Source organism: Trachypithecus francoisi, unplaced genomic scaffold (assembly GCF_009764315.1).
Source record: "Trachypithecus francoisi isolate TF-2019V2 unplaced genomic scaffold, Tfra_2.0 Lachesis_group10, whole genome shotgun sequence".
NCBI lineage: Eukaryota > Metazoa > Chordata > Mammalia > Primates > Cercopithecidae > Trachypithecus > Trachypithecus francoisi.
The window spans coordinates 81704754-81727575 of NW_022681455.1; the positions used below are offsets into that span (position 1 = coordinate 81704754).

Sequence of the window (22822 nt, forward strand, 5' to 3'; positions counted from 1 at the left end):
ACATAGGTAAATGTGTGCCGTGGTGGTTTGCTGCACCTGTCAACCCATCACCTAGGTATTCAGGCCGGCATGCATTAGCTATTTTTCCTAATGCCCTCCCTCCCCCCACTGTACCCCCCAACAGGCCGCAGTGTGTGACATTCCCTTCCCTGTGTCCATGTGTTCTCATAGTTCACCTCCCACTTACAAGTAAGAACATGTGGTGTTTGGTTTTCTGTTCCTGCATTAGTTTACTGAGGATAACGGCTTCTGGCTACATCCATATCCGTGCAAAGGACATGGTCTCGTTCCTTTTTATGGCTGTATAGTATTCCATGGTGTGTATGTGCCACATTTTCTTTATCCAGTCTATCACTGATGGGCATTTGGGTTAATTCGATGTCTTAATGCATACATTTTTTAATGATTCAAATCAGCATCTTCTCTATTAGGGAGTGTCTAGCAGATATACCCCTGACATGTCAGTTAGGGTACAGGAACAAGTTCCTCAGACTCCAAGTGTCATCCTGGGCAGAGCTGCCTCCTCTGATTCCCCAACCTTACAGATTTTTGCTGCTCACCCCTTCTGAGACTTAACACTGAGGCTCAGTCAGCTTCAGGAGGAGGGTAAGGTGGAATGAAAGAGTTGAGGAGCTCTCTGAGGGCAGGCGCCTGGCTCATGGCAGGTCCTCCACAGTGTGGGAGGGCCGTTGTAAGAAAGAACTGCAGTGGCCGGGCGCAGTGGCTCACGCCTGTAATCCCAACACTTTGGGAGGCCGAGGCGGGCAGATGACAAGGTCAGGAGATCGAGACCACGGTGAAACCCCATCTCTACTAAAAATACAAAAAATTAGCCAGGCGCGGTTGCGGGTGCCTATAGTCCCAGCTACTCGGGAGGCTGAGGCAGGAGAATGGCATGAACCCGGGAGATGGAGCTTGCAGTGAGCCGAGATCGCGCCACTGCCCTCCAGCCAAGGGGACAGAGCGAGACTCCGTCTCAAAAAAAAAAAAAGAAAGGATTGCAGTGACCGGGTGCACAGCATGCTTGCGGTAAGCCAGGCTCTGGTCCAGGCGTGTTACCTAAATAACCTCCTGACAGACTCATTTTACAGATAAAGAGAACATGAGATGGAAGGAACGTTTTTCAGGTCACATAGACAGTAAGCGTTAAAGCAGGACTCGAACCCATACAGATCAGCTCTACCATACATGTTTCCAAACACTACCCTATAGTAGTCACAGCCTATGGTCACAGCCATCATCACCCAACTGCCCCGGGAAGGCCAGGCATTCCAAGCTTTCCCAGCAAACAGTCGTGCATAGCCTCCGGGAGTTCCGAGGTAACGGTGTTACTCTAACTTGCCCAAGTTCAGGAGATTTTGTTTCACTTTAATTTCTTTCCAGGCATTTCAGTGCTTGGCTCAACGGCACATTAAGAACCAAGCCCCTGAGATTTCATGCTTGTTAAGCCAGTCGTGCTAAAAAGGAAAGTTGCTTAGAAATTTTAAATTATCCATTACCTAGCGCCAAATCCCATAGCCATGCCCTTCCAGAAAGGTACAGGCCAGCCCACCAAGAATGCTGGTGGAATGAATGACTGCCCAAGTTCTGTTCTGGGATTGGAATTTTGTTGCCAGTATAAGAGCCTGGGTACTGGGTGCACCCTCACATCTGTAAACCCAGCACTTTGGGAGGCCAAGGTGGGAAGATTTCTTGAGGCCAGGAGTTCAAGACCAGCCTCAGCAATATAATAAGACCCCATCTCTACAAAAGTTAAAAAAAAAAAAGCTGGGTGTGGTTGTGTGTGTCTGTAGTCCCAGCTATTCCGGAGGCTGAGGCAGGAGGATCCCTTGAACCCAGGCACTGAAATGCCTGAAAAGAAATTAAAGTGAAACAAAGTCTGCAGTTCAAGTCTGGAGGTCAAGGCTGCAGTCAGCCATGATCACACCACAGCACTCCAGCCTGGGTGACAGAGTGAGACCCTGTCTCTGAAAAAACGAAAATTGGGCTGGGCACAGTGGCTCTTGCCTGTAATCCCAGCACTTTGGGAGGCCGAGGCGGGAAGATCATCTGAGGTCAAGAATTCGAGACCAGCCTGATTAACATGGCAAAACACTGTCTCTACTAAAAATAGAAAAATTAGCCAGGTGTTTTGGCACACACCTGTAATCCCAGCTACTCAGGAGGCTGAGGCATGAGAATCGCTTGAACTCGGGAGGTGGAGGTTGGAGTAAGCCGAGATCACACTACTGCACTACAGCCTGGGCGACAGAATGAGACTCTGTCTCAAAAAATGAAATCATAAAATTAAATAAATTAATTAAAATTAAAGCAATATAATGTAGGGAACTTATGAAAATCAAGACAGAGCAGGATCCGGTCTCTTTAAAAAAAGAGAGCAAGAGAGAAAGAGCAAGCCTGAGAAATCTTATGCCCAGCAGAGCATCTCGTTGAATGCCATCTGCATTTTGGAATTATTTTCATCAGGGGTCAGTTGTTTACAGGTGAAGGAGATCTCATCAGCCCAGTTTGAGCAGTAAAGAGGGTGTTATTCGGAGAATCCGTAATGATCACCTTGACCCCAAAGGTAGAGAGTGTAGCGACTCATCACAGGGGACTGGAAGGAAGAACCAGAAAGTTGGCAGGAACCAAGGACGCTTCTTTCTGTCTCTTCTGGGCCCTACCTCTTCTTCGCTGCGAGTCCACTTCCCCTCACTTTCCTCATGATATCAGCTTTCTCTGCTACTCACACGGCCTCACAGCTGTATGAGGAGAAATATAAGGAAATGGCCTCACAGTCCTAGAGTGACTATGTCCCGGCTCTTGTTCCTGCAACCAATTCCAAAGTCTCAGGGTAGAAGGTGATTGGTCTACTTGGATCAGGTGTCTACTCCTTGTCCAATCAGTGATGGCCGAAGGGTGATTCACTGGAATAAACATGTCTCTGTGATATCCCTCTAAGTACTTCATCATTTCCTGTTTTAGCAGGAATTACCACATACCTCATGGCAGTGCAGTTGATTTTGACAAACTTCAGTTCAGAGCTCCATAGTCCTATTCATCTCAATCTAGGAGTGTATAGGAAATTTTGATAGCACCATCTTGTCATTGGGCACCCCTCCCAGATTGTGTTGACTGCAGGTTGAAGGAGTGGCTTTCTGATGTCTGTGCAGATTGTAGAAATGTTGGTGACGACAGGACAGAGCACTGATCCCAACAGCTCCCCAATTCCCATGGAGTCTGCAGACATAGAGGTCCGTGGGCCCCCAGTCAGCTCTCATGTCGAAGAGGTCTAAGAGCAAGGCTCAACTCCTCTGCTTTTTTTTTTTTTTTTTTTTTTTTTTTCGAGACAGAGTCTTGCTGTGTCACCCAGGCTGGAGTGCACTGGCACAATTTCAGTTCACTGCAACCTCCACCTCCTGGGTTCAGGTGATTCTCCTGCCTCAGCCTCCTGAGTAGCTGGGATTATAGGTGCATGTCACCCCACCCAGCTAATTTTTGTATTTGTAGTAGAGATGGAGATTCCCCCTGTTGACCAGGCTGATCTTGAACTCCTGACCTCAGGTGATCCACCCACCTCAGCCTCCGAAAGTGCTGGGATTATAGGCGTGAGCCACCGTGCCCAGCCATCTACTCCTCTGCTTTTAAACCCAGAGTGTACAACTCAGGGAGAATAGGTTAGAAAGCAGATGCAGAATGAAAGCAAAGTCTCTGCCTGTCTCACGCACTCAGGCAGTGTCCCCGATATGTGGCGTTCGGTGCTGTCTCCTCGGTGCACTTGCAAACCAACCCAGGCCATTCATTTTAGTCGATGGAAATCAAATCACATAAATTGAAGTCATGAGAATCCATCTGGGTAGTTCCTTCTGCCACATGTTAAGCCTCATGCCTGAGGGGATAGGATGGAAGAAACCTCTGGTATCTTTTTAAATGGCAGATGAGAAGGAGGGGAGGGCGGAGGATGGGGCAGAGGAACTGACAGGTGGAGCAGGGAGTCCCTCAGCCTCTAGGCCTGATCCCGAGGGCTACCAGCGTCTAGCCCTTCACTGGCATTTCCACACACCAGGGGCTGTGCTGCACACTGGGACACATCCAGGAGCGAGGATAAGGTGGCAGAGAAGGCCTCTCCAAGGAGGCGGGTGACAAGTGAAGCCAGCTAGGTGGGCCTCTGGAAGAAGAGCACTCCTGGCAGGGGCGCAGCAAGGGCAAAGGCGCTGAGGCCAGAAGAGGCAGCCTGGCCAGGGAGCAGGAGGGCCAGCGGGGCTGGAGCTGAAAGGTCATGGTGGGGAGGGCAGAGAGGAGGGGGCAGGAGTCAGCGTCGGCCATACTCAGGGCTGTGGGTGTGGTGAGAGTCAGGTTGTCTTGATTCTCAGTGCAGGAGAGACAATACCAGCTAGAGGGGTTGATGACAAACTCCATTTTAGGCACATGGAGACTGAAGTGACAGAGTGGACATGTCTGAACCTTCCAAGAGGTCGTTGGGATTGAAGGATGGTGCCCAGGGAAGAGAAGGCAGAACTTGACCTGTAAAGTTAAGCAGGGCCTGCCTGGGAACTAGGAGCTAAATGAGGGCAAGGAAGATGGTGGTGTCAGGAGAGGAGCGGCCTGGGCCTTGGGACACCCCCAGACTGAGGGTGTGGGAGGGTGGGGCTGGGGTGATGGAGAGAGTTGTCAGTGGGAGAGACAGAGAACCAGGGAAGTATAGTGGCTCCTATATCAGTGGAGTGGGAGATATCAAATGGAAGAGGTTTGCCAGGGATGTCACACATAGACTGAAAACTGACAAAGACTGGGAGGTCATTGTTCACTTGAGGAAGACATTTCAGTGGCGGGTTAGGGAATTGTAGGAGTCGTACGCATGCAAAGGCCAGAAAGCCACCAGGAGTTTGACTTCAGGCACAGCTGGATCCGGGAGTTCAGAGGTTGTCATCAGGATCCTCCATCTCTCGACTTGTGTTCTCAGTGTTGGCTTCATTCTCAGGCAGGTTCTTCCCAGCGGGTAGCAAGATAGCCTTTGGCAAGTCCACATCTACATGCTTCCAGCTTGAGCGCCACCAGTTTAAAGAGTACCCCTCTTTGAGGCCGGCTTGGAAGGATGCTATCGGCATTGATCTAATTAGATGGCCTGAAGGTGGGGGGGGGTCTCCAAAGGATCCCCCAAATCCGAATGGAAGGGGAAGTAGAGTTTGAGTGAGCAAAACAATCCCACTGGAAAGAGGCACCAGGCGGCAGGGGCTTGAGGGGTGGGAGGGGTGGGACGGGTGGCAGAGAGCCTGAGCGAAACAGGGTCGTGGTCAGAGGGAGCCACAGGAACAAGTCGCCTTCCTGTTTCGTCCTTTCTTCTCTTCCAGGTAGGAGAGATTTATGCATGTCTGCAGGCAAACAGGGGAAGGTGCCAGTGGGGAAGGAGTGATTGAAGATTCTGGAGAGAGGAGATAATGATAGAGCCGAGCCCCCTAGGAGACAGGCAGGAAATGGAGTGCAGGGCACAGTGCGATATGAAAGCAGGAAAAACAGTGTCAGTGTCAGCAGTCGCTGTTTCTGCAGGATGACACCCTTAGATGGCGGTGAGCCATGGCGTGGCTGTGAGAACAGGCCACTGCGTGGTGTGCGCGCCGCGGCTCTCATGTTCCATAAGGAGCATCGGGCCTTCAGATCAGTCTGGGCCTGTGTTCTCCATGTGCTTGGGACACAGACTTTAGCCATGTGTGCAAATAAATTCCTTACTTTATAATATACCTGGCTGATTGGCTTTTTAAAATAGCATTTTTGGCTGGGCGCGGTGGCTCACACCTGTAATCCCAGCACTGGGATTCGCCCAGCTGGGGCAGGCGAATCGCTTGAGCCCACAGTTCAAGATCAGCCTGGGCAACGTGGCAAAACCCTGTCTCTACCAAAAATATATATATATATATAAATTAGCCAAGCATGTTGGTGCACACCTGTGGTCCCAGCAACTCAGGAGGCTGAGGTGGGAGGATCACCTGAGCCTGGGAGGTTAAGGCCATAGTGAGCCATGATCACGCCACTGCACTCCAGCCTGGGTGACAGATGGAGACCCTGTCTCAATAAATAAATCAATAACATGTTTTTTCTTGATTATAAAGGTATTACAGGCTGGGCCCAGTGGTCATGCATATAATCCCATGTACTCGGGGGGCCGAAGCGGGAGGATCACTTGAGGCCAGGAGGTCAAGGTTGCAGTGAGCTTTGATATCACACCATTGCACTCTAGCCTGGTCAGCAGAGTGAGACCCTGTAAGAAAGAAAATAAAAGTAATGCATGTAGGGGACTTTAAAAAAATCAAGCTACAAAGAAGAAAATAAAAGTCCTTCCTGCTCCCCACCCAGAAACCAGCAACAACACTGTTAACCCGAGTACATGTCACCCGTACCAGGATATGCTGCATTTAAAACTGCATATCTGGCTTTTTCAATTTAACATTCTTTTACAAGCCTTCCACCTGCCATTAAATTGTCTTTGAAAACCGTTAGAGTCACGTGACTGTGACAGCCTCCAGCACACACCCTCTTGTTGCTGACTCAGACGCCCCAGGCAGCAGCATTGCCCCTGGTCATGTGAATTTCTGCAGTGGGGAGCGACTCCTGGCAAAGTTTCTAACACAGCCAAGTAGTCTTCCCTTGGTTCGCACGATGATTGCATTCTTAGAAAATTCAGTCTATGAAAAATACTTCATGTTTTTGCAAAAACAACAAGATTCTGGATTTGGGTGAACATAGACAATTTTTTTTACTGACCTGAATGGCCCACAGGACAGTCAGAAGCTGTGTGGGACAGGAGACCAAGCTCTGTGCCAGGGCCCCCATGCAGTGCAGGATGATAACATGCCTGGCCCCAGCCATCCAGTGCCAGGAGGCCTCTTGGCTAAGGAGACAGCCAGGAGCAACCCCGCTGGTTTCTAGAGGGCTCTCCTGGAGGTGACCCTGCCTCGCTGACAGCCACCACATAAGACAGTGTCTAATGGTCCCCACTTCCACGCGTGCCACTCACGGGGTTTCCCCCCTCTCTTGTCCTTTCTTCCAGAAGACACCTGGTCTTCCAGGACGCCATCACGGTCAAGGTGGCGCAGTGAGCAGGAGCACACACTTCATGAGTCATGGAGCTCCCTCAGTGCCTTCGACCGCTCCCACCGGGGACGCATCTCCAACACGGAGCTCCCGGGGGACATCCTGGATGAGCTCCTGCAGCAAAAGAGCAGCCAGCACAGCGACTTGCCCCCCTCCAAGAAGGGGGAGCAACCAGGGCCATCGAGAGGGCAGGATGGCTACTCTGGAGAGACAGACGCTGGGGGCGACTTTAAAATCCCCGTCTTGCCTTATGGACAGCACTTGGTCATTGACATCAAGTCTACCTGGGGGGACAGACACTATGTCGGCCTCAACGGAATAGAAATATTCAGTTCCAAGGGTGAACCGGTGCAGATTTCAAACATAAAAGCAGACCCTCCCGATATCAATATTTTACCAGCCTATGGGAAAGACCCCCGCGTGGTCACCAACCTCATCGACAGGGTGAACAGGACCCAGGACGACATGCACGTCTGGCTGGCCCCCTTCACGCCAGGCAAATCCCACTCCATCACCATTGACTTCACGCACCCTTGCTACGTTGCCCTGATCAGAATTTGGAACTACAATAAATCTCGGATACATTCCTTCCGAGGCGTGAAAGACATCACGATGCTGTTAGACACCCAGTGCATCTTTGAAGGAGAAATCGCCAAGGCCTCTGGAACCCTGGCGGGAGGTACGGCGTGTCTGTAAGAATGTTCTCAGAGCCCCTGTCTGCCACTTGCTGAGGGTCTATGGGAAAAAACAGAACAGCTGGCTAGCCAACAACAGATCAGTCCCCTTTCTTTTTCTTTCTTTCTTTCTTTCTTTCTTTCTTTCTTCCTTCCTTCCTTCCTTCCTTCCTTCCTTCCTTCCTTTCTTTCTGTCTTTCTGTCTTTCTTTCTCTCTCTCTTTTCTTTCTTTCTCTTTTCTTTCTTTCTTCTTCTTTCTTTTTTTTTTTTTTTTTTTGACGGAGTCTCGCTCTATCCCCCAGGCTGGAGTGCAGTGGTGTGATCTCAGCTCACTTCAGGCTCTGCCTCCCGGGTTCACACCATTCTCCTGCCTCAGCCTCCCGAGTAGCTGGGGCTACAGGTGCCCACCAACATACCTGGCTAATTTTTTGTATTTTTTTTTTTTTCAGTAGAGACGGGGTTTCACCATGTTAGCCAGGATGGTCTCAATCTCCTGACCTCGTGATCCGCCCATCTCAGCCTCCCAAAGTGCTGGAATTACAGGCGTGAGCCACCGCACCCAGCCCTTTCTTCCTTTTTTTTTTTTTATTTTTATTTATTTATTTTTTTGAGACGGAGTCTTGCTCTGCCACCCAGGCTGGAGTGCAGTGGCTGGATCTCAGCTCACTGCAAGCTCCGCCTCCCGGGTTTACGCCATTCTCCTGCCTCAGCCTCCCGAGTAGCTGGGACTACAGGCGCCCGCCTCGTCGCCCGGCTAGTTTTTTGTATTTTTAAGTAGAGACAGGGTTTCACCGTATTAGCCAGGATGGTCTCGATCTCCTGACCTCGTGATCCGCCCGTCTCGGCCTCCCAAAGTGCTGGGATTACAGGCTTGAGCCACCGCGCCCGGCCTCTTCCTTTTTTTTTTTGAGACAGAATCTTGCCCTGCACGGTGGTATGATTTTGGCCCACTGCAGCTTCGACCTCCTGGGCTCAAGCAATCCTCCCACCTCAGCCTCCTAAGTAGCTGGGACTACAGATGCACCAACCCACCTGGCTAATTTTTGTATTTTTTGTAGAGATGAGGTTTCACCATGTTACCCAGGCTGGTCTCGAACTCTTGGGCTCAAGTAATCCACCCACCTTGGCCTCCCAAAGTGCTAGGGTTACAGGCATGAGCCCCTGCACCCGGCCACAGACCTAGTCCATTCATCCCCTCTTACAGCATGGGTGTGCTAGGCCTGACATCATTCAGCTCCTCCCATAAAGCACCTGTCTTGGTCCGACCCCTAGAACCTGAGTCTGAGATGGGGCATTCTTTGGCAAGTGACTTATGGAGGTAGTGCTTCTAGGAGAAACCTGGCATAGTGAAGCAAGAATATAGTTTCCAGGAAGCCCAGCCTCAACCAAATATTGAGGGAGCTCTGGAACATAAATTTCAGGTGTTTCCTGCCGGAAGATGAAGGAGCAGGGCGTTAGAACCCCACCTACCAGGCAGTCATTGGAGCCAAGGCTTCCCAGGTTGGGGATGTAACTCCCACACCCTTCCAGGCAAGGCACCTGAGGAAAGGATACAGCGAGATCTGTGTAGGGTACCAGCAGTATCTGGCATAGTGCCTCGCCCACCCCAAAGAAATGTCACTTGCCTGATGACATATCACAGTGATTCTCATGAAATTAGATCCCTTCCTTAGATCTGTGTGATGCTTATGGTCCGTGCATTCCATTTGCAAATCTGTGAAGACTAATAAGGCTCACACTAATCAATACCAGTTAGGGGTTTGGGGTTGTATAGCACAGAAGTGGATGGGTTTAGGCTCTTGATCTACAAATCACTGGGATGGAGTGAGTTGACCCTTCTGTCGTCTTGGTAACCCATTAGCCCCAGAGCACTTTGGAGACACGATCTTATTCACGACTGATGATGACATTCTCGAGGCCATATTCTATTCCGATGAGATGTTTGACCTGGACGTGGGGAGCCTGGACAGCCTGCAGGATGAGGAGGCACTGAGGAGGCCCAGCACGGCCGACGGCGAGGGGGATGAGCGGCCCTTCACCCAGGCTGGCATGGGGGCCGATGACCGGGTAAGACTGGAGCTGGGGGGCTGGGGGAGGACCCCAGATGGGTTTCTTCCCGTAACTCAGAGCAGAGCAGGGAGAATTAAGATGGATATCCTTTAAGCTGCTGGTGCCACTGTGTTGACATTTCCCATTTTTCTACTTCGTTTTTTTGTCCTCTATGTCATATTTCATTCTCTAATTATTTTTATTTTTTTATTTTTTTTAACCGAAGTAAAGAAGGTATTCAAATTTTAATCAAAGCCAGGAGAAATGAGCTCTGTGTCATCTCTGCAGTTCAGAGGTTGGCAGTCTTGGGGGAGTTTTTGCTTTGGGTTGTGATTTGATCATTCACTGTTGTTTTTGATGGAAGGACTAGGAACACTGTTCACAGGCAGAGTGACAATTAAAATAATGATCATCACAGCCGTGGTTTTATGAACACATATCATGATCCAAGCAGGGTACACAGTGTTCTTGTTTCACCCTCGCGACAACCCTCTGAGTAGAGACTATTAACGTTGCCATTTCGGAGACCGATGCTCAGACGAGTCAAGTGACTTGCCCAAGGGCATGTCGTGACAGAGAAACAAGGGTAGAACTTGAATGCGTGATTCCACAGTTTATGCTTATAATCGATAAGCAACTTAATATTTTTTATTTTGTTTAGAGGTAGAGCCTGGCACTGTCAGTCACCCAGGCTGGAGTACAGTAGCGTGATCATGGCTCATTGCAGCTCAAACTCCCGGGGCTCAAGTGATCCTCCCATCTCACCCTCCTGAGTAGCTGAGACTACAGTGCACGCCACCATGTCACTAGTTTTTTTTTATGTTTTGTAGAGATGAGGTCTTGCTATGTTGTCCAGGTTGGTCATGAACTCCTGGACTCAAGCGCTTCTCCCACCTTGGCCTCCCAAAGTGCTGGAATTACAGGCATGAGCTGCCACACCCAGCCAGATAAACAAATCTTTTAAAATGAAAGATGACCTTCAGGGTCAATTCCGGTCAGGACCAATAGGAAAAAGAGGAGATGGTTAAAGAGGGTAGGGGAGAAATGGGGACAACAGAAGCCACAGGTGATGGGGCTGGGCTGTGGGAAGGTCATGACCGAGGCAAGGCAGCGACATGTCGTGTGGATCCCACGATGTTCACTGGGGCTGTATCCCATAACCAGGCAGAGCATGGGGTGCGGGAGCAGGGCATGGGAAGGCACAGGCAGCTGGGGAGTGCGCGCCCCCCCCACATCCAAGGAAAACGGCCACCAAGAGTGGCAAGCCTATTGTTACCAGTTCTCCTGATTTTTACAAGAGAAGCCAGAAAGCTGGATTTTTCTGTAAAATCTCTCCATTTAAAAATGCTGGCAGTGAATTCAGATGTTTTCAAACCTTCTTTGGGCCACAAGCCGTGCCTGTGCTCTGGGTTTGACTCAGGGGTCTCCAGGTGGGAGTCTACCCTGGGCGCTTCCATTTGCCCAGCGTTTTCCAAAAGATGAAGGCGCTCGTAAGGGACTCTGATGGGCCCAGCGCTGTGAGGGGCTGCGGGGATCACTCTCTCCGTCTCATGAGAGACCAGCGCCTTCACTTCGTTTTGCACCTCAGCTTTCTTGGCTGTGAAGTAGTAAAAGTCTTTTGCCTTCACTTACGGTGCAAAGAGACAGTGAGCAAGTAGTTTATACGTAAGGCCCAAGAAGTGTGTGGCAGCCCACTGTTGACTCTCTGAAGACCAGGATGTTTTATCCTGGCTACCCGTGGAAATCACTTGGGTGGATCTTTAAAAATATGGATGTCGGGTCCCACCCCTAGAGATTCTGCTTCAGTGACTAGCCAAGGTTAAGAACCACTCTGTATGGTTTGAATTCTTCCTTCCCTCCCTCCCTCCTTCCTTACCTCCCTCCCTCCTTCCCTCCCTCCCTCCTTCCTTCTTTTCCTTCCTCCCTCCTTCCTTTCCTCCTTCCTTCCTTCCTTTCTTCATCTCTCCCTTCCTTTCTTCCTGTCTCCCTTCCTTCTCTTCTACCCTTCCTCCTCCTTTCCTTCCCTCCTTTCTTCCTCTAGCTCACCACATAAGCATTTATTGGGTCCTTCCCTGTTGGAAGAAATCTAAACACCTTAGCTGTTAGCATCAGGCTCCTCCCTGGCTGGTGAGAGCTGCTGAGAAGAATGCAGACCCCAGAGAGTCAGGGTCTGCCCATATCCCTGGTCCCATAACTTCCACAAAGGCAGAAAAATCCAGGAAGACACACAGGGACTTACCTGGGCACAGGGTGGGCAGTGGTATCTACAGAAACAGCCAGCTAGCTGTGTGGGCATCACTAAAACCACCCCCTTTTCCTCTGCTTCTCCAATGCATGTGCAGATCCCAGAGCTAGAGCTCCCATCCAGTCCCCATGTCCCCCAAGTCACCACGCCAGAGCCAGGCATCTACCACGGAATCTGTGAGTACCTCTCCTGGAGCAGTGTCGGGTGGAAGGAGGACCTTCCGGGGTCAGGGGGAGTTGTGGTTACTGGGGACAGGGTTTCCCTGTACAGTCGGGTGGGTTGGACACTGCACAAAGACACCAGGCTGTGGGGCAAGTGGAGGCTGAAACCAGCCTGCGCTTAGCTCCCTGGCTCTAGCAGGACCGTCTCACTCCAGAGGAAGGGCATCTCTTCTCATTTTGCCCTCCCTGAGGGGCATTTTTGCATTTTGCATGCAGACACCCTATATGTTAGCTGTGGCCCTGACCCAGGAGGCTGTAGTTGGCACCCAGAAAGTGTAGAACAAGAGGACATAAGAGCCTGAAGAGACCCAAGGCATCTGTTGGTACGGTGCCCCGAGCTGTCTCTTCCAACTCCACCAAAGAGCAGATGCACAGGCAGAGAAAACCTGCATCCACTCTGCCCCGGGGGTGGGGGCAGGTGCACGGGCCCAGGGTACCAGGTCTTCTGACTTCTCAGGAGAAGTCGGAAATCTAGAGTCTTACACGAAGTCCTCCAGATTCTCAAATGTGGATAATGAATTTCCTCATGTTTTAAAATATCACATGAGCCAAATAAAACACTTATTGTGTATCTGGCCAGCCAGCTGCCAGTTTGTGACTTCTGAGCAAATCCCAGGGGTTTTCTGCTGGGCCTGTTCATCACCCTTCTTTTTCCATTGATCCTTCTAACCAGTTCCTCTCTTCATCCCTGTGCGTCCATGCCAGCCCCTCCCTGTCCTGGGGAATCTTCAAGCCCAAGGTCACTGCTGATTGTGATCTCCTCCCTCCTGCGCCCTGCTAACCAGGTTCCTGGCAACCTCACTTCCTCACTCTCCTGCCCCCTGTGAATGTGACCTGCTTCTACTTTATCTTCTGAGAACAAAAGATGTGACACTTTCAGGCTCCCCTCCCCACTTCCCCATCCTCATCTCCAAAATGAAGCTGGAGCCCCTCCGAATCCCAGTGTCAGCCCTTCCGGTACCTCCCCACGCCATCTCTGGAGTCCACCTGCAGGTGCCTGTGCAAGCCACACCTTCTGCCTAGGATGCCTCTCCACTCCATCTCGTCTTCTGAAGACCGCCTGTCGCTGACTGAGTTCCCTAGATGCAGACCCTGAGATGGAATTTACTGGGGTGTGCTCTTGTCAGGGAAAGGTGGGAGGCAGGACTGGGCAGAGGGAGAAGCTGGTCTGTGGTGCAACCACTTCAAGGCCTCAGCCTGCTCCACAGGGAGCTCGGAACCTGGGATGGCCCTTTGGGGTCATCCTGAATTAAGTCAGGGGCCATGTCTTTGTCTGTCTGTATCAACATGGCACTGGCAATGGGCTGCCCCTGGGGAGGGGCATGGCTTTTTATTTTACTTTTTAATATGTGTTTATTTATTTTGACATAGTCTTGCTCTGTCGCTCAGACTGGAGTGCAGTGGTATGATCTCAGCTCACTGCAACCTCCGCCTCCCAGGTTCAAGAGATCTCCTGCCTCAGCCTCCCGAGTAGCTGAGATTACAGGTGGCCACCACCATGCCTGACTAATTTTAATAATTTTAATAGAGACAGGGTTTCACCATGTTGGTCAGGCTGGTCTCGAACTCCTGACCTCAGGTGATCCACCCACCTCGGCCTCCCAAAATGCTGGGATTATGAGCATGAGCCACTGTGCCCAGCTGGGCATGGCTTTTTGCAAGGAGACTGTCTTCAGCCAAGGGCAGTCACAAGTCAAGGGCCTCAGTGGTGAGCTGCCAGCCGTCAGCACTTCCCACCACCAGAAGACTAAGTCCTTCTGTTCCCGGGGGTGGGAGGTGGGGCCTGAGCAGTGCCCTAAGTGAGCTCCACATCCCCTCCCTTACAGCCCTTGTGCAACCACGGCTCCTCCCCAGGAGTCTTCCCTATGAAAATTCATCTCTCCTCACCCACTCCAAAATAACCAATGATCTCTTAGAAGATGCCTTAGAGGAAGTTGCCTTATTCTCATAGCCCCTTACATTCCAGGGCACTCTCTCAATTACTTTCAAATAGCAGCAGTTTTGAAGGCCAGCCTAACATTAGGCAAGGTCCTGGTTTAAGGCTTGGTTTCATCTCCCAGACAGGCACTGTGCTGGGCTTTCTCTGCCTTATCTCGCTGTAATGCTCCTGGCTCTGTTTTCCATGAGATCGGGCAGCTGAGGCTCAGAGAGATGGAGTCACCTACCTAAGGTCACACGGCCAGTACGGAAGCTGGGAGTGGAAGCAAAGGTGTCTGAATCCAAAGCCCACATCCTCACCACACTAGCAGATTGCCTCAGGTTCTCACTGGGAGACCACCTCACATCAGAAGTCTCTGTGCAAGAGTCAGTGTCCTCCATGAAGCTGTGAGGTCCCAAAAGACAGCCATCGTTTTTTATTCAATTTGGTTCTCCCTTAAGTTGGTCAGGAGTTTTTTTTTTTTTTTGGCAGGGGATGAATAATGGAAATTTATTTCAAGCTGAGTTCAGCAAAAAAGGGAACTTACTGGCTTATGCAACTAGAAGTTAGGGGTCGCCAGTTTCCACACAGCTGCGTTCAGTTACAAAAAGGATGGCATCAAGACATGGTGTCTCAAGACATGGTGTCTGCCTCCCGCTCCCTGCCTTCTTTTCGTCTCTTGCCGTTCTCCCGTTCAGCACCATCCATGTGGAAAGTCCTGGAAGCTCCCGTTTATGCCTCCTTTCTACCCAGCAGTCCCAGATGAAAGAGAACTTCTGTTTTCCTGAATCCCAGTAGTTCCAACAACTATCCCAGAATTAGATCTCTGGGCCTAGCTTGAGTCATGTGCCCATTTTGTTTATTTGTTTGCTTGTTGTTATTGTTTTGAGACAGGTTCTCACCCTGTGGCCCAGGCTAGAGTGCAGTAGTGCAAACACAGCTCGCTTCAGCCTCAGACTCCTGGGCTCAAGAGATCCTCCCGCCTCAGCCTCCCAAGTGGCTGGGACTGTAGGTGTGCCACCGTGCCTGGCTAATTCATATGTCCATCCTTAAGTCAGCCACTATGACTCACCGTGGTGGGTAGGGCAGGAGGTGGGAGATAGAAAACACAGATTGGCCAGGCCTGGAGCCCAGAAAAAGGGGTCAGCCACCCAAACACCCTGAGCACAGGGTGGTTCTCCAGAGCAGGTCAGAGTGTGGCCACCAGAAGGAAGGCAGGAATGCTGGCCAGGCAGAAGCAGCCACTGTCCCCTTCATCTGATGATTCCCCCAAAGATGCTATCTGTAGATGTGTCTCCTGCTGACCCGGCTCCTGACCTTTCGCAGAGATGTTATTTCAGTCCCTTTGGGAATCTGGCCCTGGAGTAGAGCTCAAAGACCTTTTTACTGCAAGGCAAGTGTAATTTCTCTTCTCTTCTCAGTAGGAAGGCAGAAGAGCCTCTCAACCAAGCACCCTCTGCGTCTGTTTCGAGGCCTGTGATTTCTGAATCTCTTCTCTGTGAACCTTTAGCTTTTTCCTCGCTGTATTCAAAATCCTCAACCCACTTCACCACTCCGTGCGAGAGCGGAGCGGAGAGAGCTTTAATAAAGTGACCCTGGGGGAATGTGTTGGGGTTGGTAAATATGGCCAATCCTATTAATGTTTTGAAAGGGGATATATGACTTGCTAATTTGCAGATGACACTAATTTTGGAAGTTTTGCAAATATCAGCAGTGATGAATAAGAAAGGAGCTGAGAGGGTTGAAACATGGGGGAGAAATAACAAAATTAATTTCCATTTGTATAAATACTAATTGATACACCAGAGGAAAATGAATATGGCATGTTGGGCATGTTGGATATTAGCTCGAAAAGGAGAGTAATCACTTTCAGAACAGCCCCAAATTAGATGGAATCGCAGTGCAGCTTGCCAGGCAAACAAAGAGATTGCAGGCTTGGGAGAGTCTGGGCCGACATCTCTTTGTTGTCACAAAAGGAGGTGGCATTTCTCCCTCACGCTGATTTCCATCGTCCAAATCCACATCCTCCTCCACCTGTGGCCCTTTCGTCTCAGGAGTGGTGCCCACAGTCCCTCTGTCACCCGGGTCAAAACTTTTTTTCCCCTTCCTTCTATATCCAGACCATTGAGAATCCTGGTAGTGCTATCTCTGAAACAGATCCTGTATCTGTCCCCTTCAACCCTATATTCATTGCCACCAGCCTTGTTCAAGCCATCCTTAACTGCAACAGCTTCCTCCCTGGTCTCCCTATAAAATCCAACTGAAGGGAGCTTTCTAAGATGCAGATCAGATCATGCTGGTCCCCTGCTTCAACATAGAACCTACCAGTAGCTTCCCATTGCAAAGAGAGGAAAATCCAAACCTCTTGATATGATCTAGCCCCTGCCTACCTGTCTGATTTCATTTTCTTCTACTCTCTCCCTTGGCCACTTGGTTCCACCTATGGGTCAAATTTGTTCTCCTCTCAGCCTGGAATATTCTTCTTCCAGAAATGCAAAAGCGTGATAGGTTCCTTCTCAGCACCCTGGTCTCAGCTCAAATGTCACCTCCTCAGGGAGGCCCTCCCTGACCACCTCTGCTTGTATTCAGTCACTCCCTATCCTGTTGCTATGTTTTTTTCATAGTATTCATCACTCTTGGAACTGTAGTCTTTCTTTATTCATTATATTTATTGACAGTCTTTGCTAGAATGCAAGCTTCTTGAGTTCAGAGATTGTGCTCTGTTGTTCATTCCTGCAGCTCTTATGCCAAAAATAGGTTTTGGTACACAGTAGATGATCAATAAATATTCGTTTACCATTGACTGTGAATTTGGTAAAACCCAATAATTTTCATTTGTCTCATTTACTTGCAGATATCTACTGAACCCCTACTTCTTTTTTTTTTTTGAGACGGAGTTTCGCTCTGTCACCCAGGCTGGAGTGCAGTGGCCAGATCTCAGCTCAATGCAAGTTCCACCTCCTGGGTTTACGCCATTCTCCCGCCTCAGCCTCCCGAGTAGCTGGGACTACAGGCACCCGCCACCACGCCCGGCTAGTTTTTGTATTTTTTTTAGTAGAGACAGAGTTTCACCGTGTTAGCCAGGATGGTCTCGATCTCCTGACCTCGTGATCCACCCATCTCGGCCCCCCAAAGTGCTGGGATTACAGGCTTGAGCCACCGCGCCCGGCCGAACCCCTACTTTTTAATTAGTCATGTGTTTAAAATTTTTACTAAAAACATTCATTGAACATCTACTAAGCACTGTTCTGGGCTCTGGGGATACAGCAGTGAACAAAACCAGCAGAGTCCTGGTCTCAGGGAGCTGCCATTTTAGTGGGGGAGACTGATGAAGACAATAAGCAAATCAATGTAGACTCAATTGTCAGGAAGCATTCAGTGCTATAAACAACAAGGTGAGCAGGGTAAGGATGTAGAGAGTGATGGGGTGAGCGGGGCTGTTTGAGCTCTGGTTATTAGGGAAGGCCTCTCAGGAAATGACATTGGAACACTGACCCATGCTGAGAAGGAGTGTGTCAGCTAGCTTTTGCTGCCAAACAAGCCAATCCAAAATCCACTGGCTTAACACAACTACCATGAATTATATTCATGACTGACTTGTAATTCGGTGGCTTGGCTGGGCAGTTCTGGGTGAGCCGGCTTGGTTGACCTCTACTGGGCCTGCTCGAGTTCCTGATCAGCAGGGAGGTGGACCTGCAGCTGAATGACCTAGGACATCTTCACCACCGGTCTGGCAGTGGGGAGGCTGCTGGCCAGAGAGGCAACTGGGTTAGCTGGGCTGCCTCACATGGCAGTCTCAAGCCCCGAGTGCTTTACAGGCTCTGCTTGCATCACGTGGGCTTCTGTCCCATTGGTCAAAGCAAATCACATGACCCAGAGTTAGGAGCAGAGAAATAGACTACAACTCTGGATAGGATAAGGGGCAAAATCACATTGCAAGGACAGAGACATGGGGTGGAAGGAGTCTGTAGCCACTTTGCACATGACTGATGCAGCAAGAAGCGCATGTGCACAGTGCTGTGCTGCCCACACGTTTTTTTCATCTGCCCGGAGATGCTCAGAGCTACCTTGGCACCACGAAGGAGGGAAAAGATTTGAGGGCTAAGTTACAAAAAGTATGTTGGGAGATGACGGGGCATGGGAGAGAAAACCAAGCTCCAGGGAGGTCAGGTGACCCAGCCCCTCTTCATGGCCACAAAGAAGTCCTTTCACCTCCCTGGGCTTCCAGTTCCTCATTTGAGCTGCAAGGGGGTGGTGCCAGATGACACCCCGCCTCCTTCTGCCCGCTCTGTGGTGCTGGCATTCTGTGAACGCTGTGAAGAGTGAGAGTCTTATACTTAGCTACCCAAAAGGGTGCCAAAATAAGCGGCAAATTCTCTAAGGGCAGAAGGGTTTATTGTGCTTGGTCTTGCTCTAATGAGAGACCGTTAAGGAAAGAGACGTTCCAGCCAATTATCTGACAGGGTTTGATCAAGAGATTCATTCCATTTGAGCTTCCTGGGCAAATGAATGACACCTGGGCTGTTTTGCCCCAGGGCCACAGAAGGTCACTTCTAAAAGGTCTCTGATGGAGAGAGGGTGGGAGCAGGGGCAAAAGGATGGCAGTATCACCCTAGGTCACTTCCTTTACTCTGAGCCCACGTGAATCCTTGTGATAGCAACCAATTTGCATAAAGTGTCAGTTTCCAGTGCCGGGGCTTACTGATGTAAGTCTCCATGTAGTTGCTGGTTTAATCATTCCATCTGTACTGAGCTCCTACTGTGTGCCAGGCACTGTGCCAGGCTCGGTTCACAACAGTTTAGAGAAGCAGACGGGGTTTCTCCCTCAAGGAGTTAGGCATCTGGTGGGGCAAGTGGATATTTACCAAATGATCATGAGAGTACAGCAGTGACCAGGGCTTGGAAAGGGAAGTGTACATTGGCATGGCAGGTTATCAGTGGAGGTTTGACCTGGTCAAAGAAGTAAAGAGGGCTTCTCTGAGGAAGGGAGCTGGGATCTAAAGGGTGAGCACAGGTCAACCAGACCATGTGAATTCTAGAGAAGGGTGACAGCACATGCTGTGGTTGGAGAGAGGAATATAAATACGGGAGACTGAAGAGAGTCTGGGTGTGGCCCAGGGTCCCTGGTGCACAGTGAGGCCAGAGAAGTAGCTAGAAGTCTGATGGGGAATGTGTTGTTGGCCAGAAAGCGTGGGAAGCCACCATGGACGTTCAGTGTGGGATAGGACAGCACAATCTGGTAGGCGGAGGAAGGACCCAGGGCTATGTGCATGTTTAATTCTCGTCCATGCAGCCTACCATTGTTTCCTGAGCACTGACAGTGGCCTGGGCGCAAGGCCACCTAGAGAAAAGGCACAGAGCCCTCCCACAAGGCACTCTGGGTCTGGGCTGAAGTTGCTAGAATATAGAGGCCGAATAGCATTCCTCTGCCCGTCTTCATTTTAGATGCCTCCTCCGGAGCCTCTGGTGCTGATGGACCACTTCTCTTCCTGTTGCAGGCCTTCAGCTGAATTTCACTGCCTCCTGGGGAGACTTGCACTACCTAGGGCTCACTGGCCTGGAAGTAGTGGGCAAGGACGGCCAGGCGCTGCCCATCCACCTGCACCAGATCTCCGCCTCCCCCAGAGACTTAAATGAGCTCCCCGAGTACTCTGACGACTCCCGGACCCTGGACAAGTAAGTGTCTTATCAGAAGCTTTATTTTCATGAACAGGGTTTTGGGGAAACTGTTCTACCTCTGAGACCTCAGATTCGGACATCAAATAGAATCGCATATGTCCCTCCCCCAGCCACCCTGTGAGGTCATGTGGTCAAAGGAAACCGAGGCTCAGGAAAGCGAGGTGGGACGTGATTCTCCAGGGCCACACAGCTGGAAGCGTCAGGCGGAATTTGAAAGCAGGTTCCCATGCTTCCAGACACAGCCGTGGTCTGCGTTTTCTTCTTCGTGCTTAGCAGAGCGTCTCGCACACAGTAGCTGTCTGTAAACTTTTGCAGTGGACGGTTCAGAGTTTACACATGAATGATCCAGGCCTCCCGGGGGCTGAAAGCTCCCTCTCCCCTCCTTGAGGATGGAGGTGATGACTCAGGAAGCCTCCACAGGCGGTGATGGCTGCACTTTCCCCTGCACTTGTCAGATTTCATAAGCCAAGGTTGGGTCAAGTCAGTAAGCGGGGAAGCCTCAGATACAGCATCGATCCGCATGGACCTGCAACCCACAGACCAGCACTTGGCTCCCCTGCTCTGCACAGCCAGAGGCCCTGGTCACTGCTTGGAGGTGTGAACTAGGGGAGTCAGAGGGATGGGAGTTCCAGTCCTGCCTCTGCTGCATGCCAACTATTAGGTAACTTTCTTAACCTCTCCAGTAATAACAGCAATGGTTATAGTAATAACTGATCACGTAACTGCCAGTTTTTTAAGCAGTTATTAAATGCCAGGCACTGGGCTATGTGAAGCAAGTAACAGATGTTCATTCATTGAAGCCTCAAACAGCCCTTTGAGGAAGGGACCATTATGAGCCCTACTATGCTGATGCAGAGACTGAAATACGCAGAGGCAACCCAGACTAGTGCAGTGGCAGAGTCATGATTGGAACGCAGGCCTGTGGGATACCTGCCATCCACTCACTTAACTACTAAGTTATACTGTCTCCCCTGCCTTGCTTTCCTTATCAGTAGAATGGGGACAGTCATTCCCATGGCATGTCACATTGCAGTCACATCCCTTGGCCTGGTGCTGAGCTCATGCAGAGTAGGTGGCAGGCTTCTCCCTGCTTTTCTATAAGGTGGCCCTGAACCGTGGCCTCACCCGCTGCTACCATTAACTGCTCATGGGCCCCTCTGACCACCCCCGCATCCTGGCAAGTCACTCTCCTGAGTATTTAGGCTTGGTGCCTGGAGACCTGGCTCCCAGTCAGCTGGAAAAGTGATCAACGCACAGTGCAGCTTGTGGATCCTTCCCACCCACTCACCACCCTCCTGCTAGATTATCTGTCAGCAAATCCCAGGCCTGATAGAATTTCCTCTTTAGGTATTTCCGTGTATACCTCTAAACAATAAGGGATTTAAGAGAAAACATAATCCTGGTACCATTGTTTTACTTGAAACAGTTGCCTGTGGGCCATGGCTCATGCCCGTAATCCCAGCACTTTGGGAGGCCAAGGCAGAAGGATCACCTGAGCCCAGGAATTCAAGACCAGCCTGGGCAACATAGTGAGATTATATCTCTACAAAAGAAAAAAAATATTAGCCAGACATTGTGGTACATGTCTGTAGTCCCAGCTACTTGGGAGGCTGAGGTAGGAGGATCACTTGGGTCCAGGAATTCAAGACCAGCCTGGGCAATATAGTGACACTGTATCTCTACAAAAAAAAAACAAAAACAAAAACAAAAAAACATAGCCAGGCACTGTGGCATGTGCCTGTAGTCCCAGCTACTTGGGAGGCTGAGGTAGAAGGATTGCTTGAGCCCAGGAATTCAAGACCAGCCTGGGCAACATAGTGAGATTGTGTCTCTACAAAAAAAAAAAAAAAAAAAGCCAGGCATTGTGGCATGTGCTTATAGTACCAGCTACTCAGAGGCTGAGGTGGGAGGATCGCTTGAGCCCAGGAGTTCAAGGCTGCAGTGAGTCATGATTATGCCACTGCATTCCAGCCTGGGCAACACAGTGGGACCCTGTCTCAACCAAAAAAAAAAAAAAAAAAGAAAAGAAAAAGAAGAAAAAATAATAATGATTTCTTAAATTACCAGATATCTTGCAGATTCATGGTCCCCCCACCCACCCTTTTTTAACAGTTTGCTCATTTAATTTGAGATCCAGATAAGGTCTATGTGTTGTGATTGGTTACTATGTCTCTTAAGCCTCTCTAGGTTCTCTGTCCCCCTTTTTCCATTTTTTTCTTGAAAAATTATCTATTGAAGAAACCAGGTGGACCTGAATTTTACTGGCTGCATCTCTATGGTATTGTTTAGTCAGCTCCTCGCTCCCCTGTATTTCTAGTACATTGTTAATTAGATCTAGAGGCCTGATCAGATTGAAGTTTGACCACGAGGGCAAGACAGCCACATAGATGTCAGTGTGTGGCCCTGGGGACATATATAATAGAATATCTGGTTGTCAGGCTCTTTGTGATGTTGGAAGCCAGTCATGCTGGCGAAGTCCCTTAATTCATTAGGAGTTGCAAACTGTTGGTATTTTACGCCTGCTATTCTTTTTTAAATTTATTTGCTGAAATAACTGCAATAAAGAGAGAATTTCCCTCAATTATTTGGCTACTCTGTAGTGCAATTCAGATGGGAAAGGCAGCCTAAGTGCTAGATTCTCTCCCCTCCTTTTCTTTTTGGCTTTTCCAAATAACTGTTTCTCTAGCATCGTCTAAAACTTGTTTCTTTTTAGGGATTATTATAAACTCATGGATTTTAAACATACAGTACTGCATTTGAAGAGTCAATACTTTGCAGTTTTTATCCTGATTGATGTTTAAATCATTCCCTCATGGATGCTGGGAAGTCCTGAGTCCTTTTAAAACAGTCACTTTTCTTGCCTTCTGATGTGACAGATGCTTCAGGCTCATCTGGTATATTTCTTGTCCCCGACCTGGAATCAGCCATTTCTCCAAGAAGCCCTGGTTCCTTTTAGTGGGAAATGGTA

At 49.8% G+C, this 22822-nt stretch overlaps 1 protein-coding gene across 7 annotated transcripts in view; it reads left to right on the plus strand.

Annotated features, from left to right (window-relative positions):
• KIAA0556 (KIAA0556 ortholog) overlaps positions 1–22822 on the plus strand; it is a 233770-nt gene that overhangs the window by 195111 nt on the left and 15837 nt on the right. For all 7 annotated transcript variants that reach the window (XR_004438849.1, XM_033217910.1, XM_033217909.1 and 4 more), the window contains 4 exons: positions 7025–7747; positions 9604–9809; positions 12134–12212; positions 19674–19851. Coding sequence is in view for 6 of the 7 variants with exons in the window: in XM_033217910.1 (XP_033073801.1) it covers positions 7025–7747; positions 9604–9809; positions 12134–12212; positions 19674–19851 (1186 nt within the window). In the remaining variant the exon portion in view is untranslated. The remainder of the gene's footprint in view (positions 1–7024; positions 7748–9603; positions 9810–12133; positions 12213–19673; positions 19852–22822) is intronic.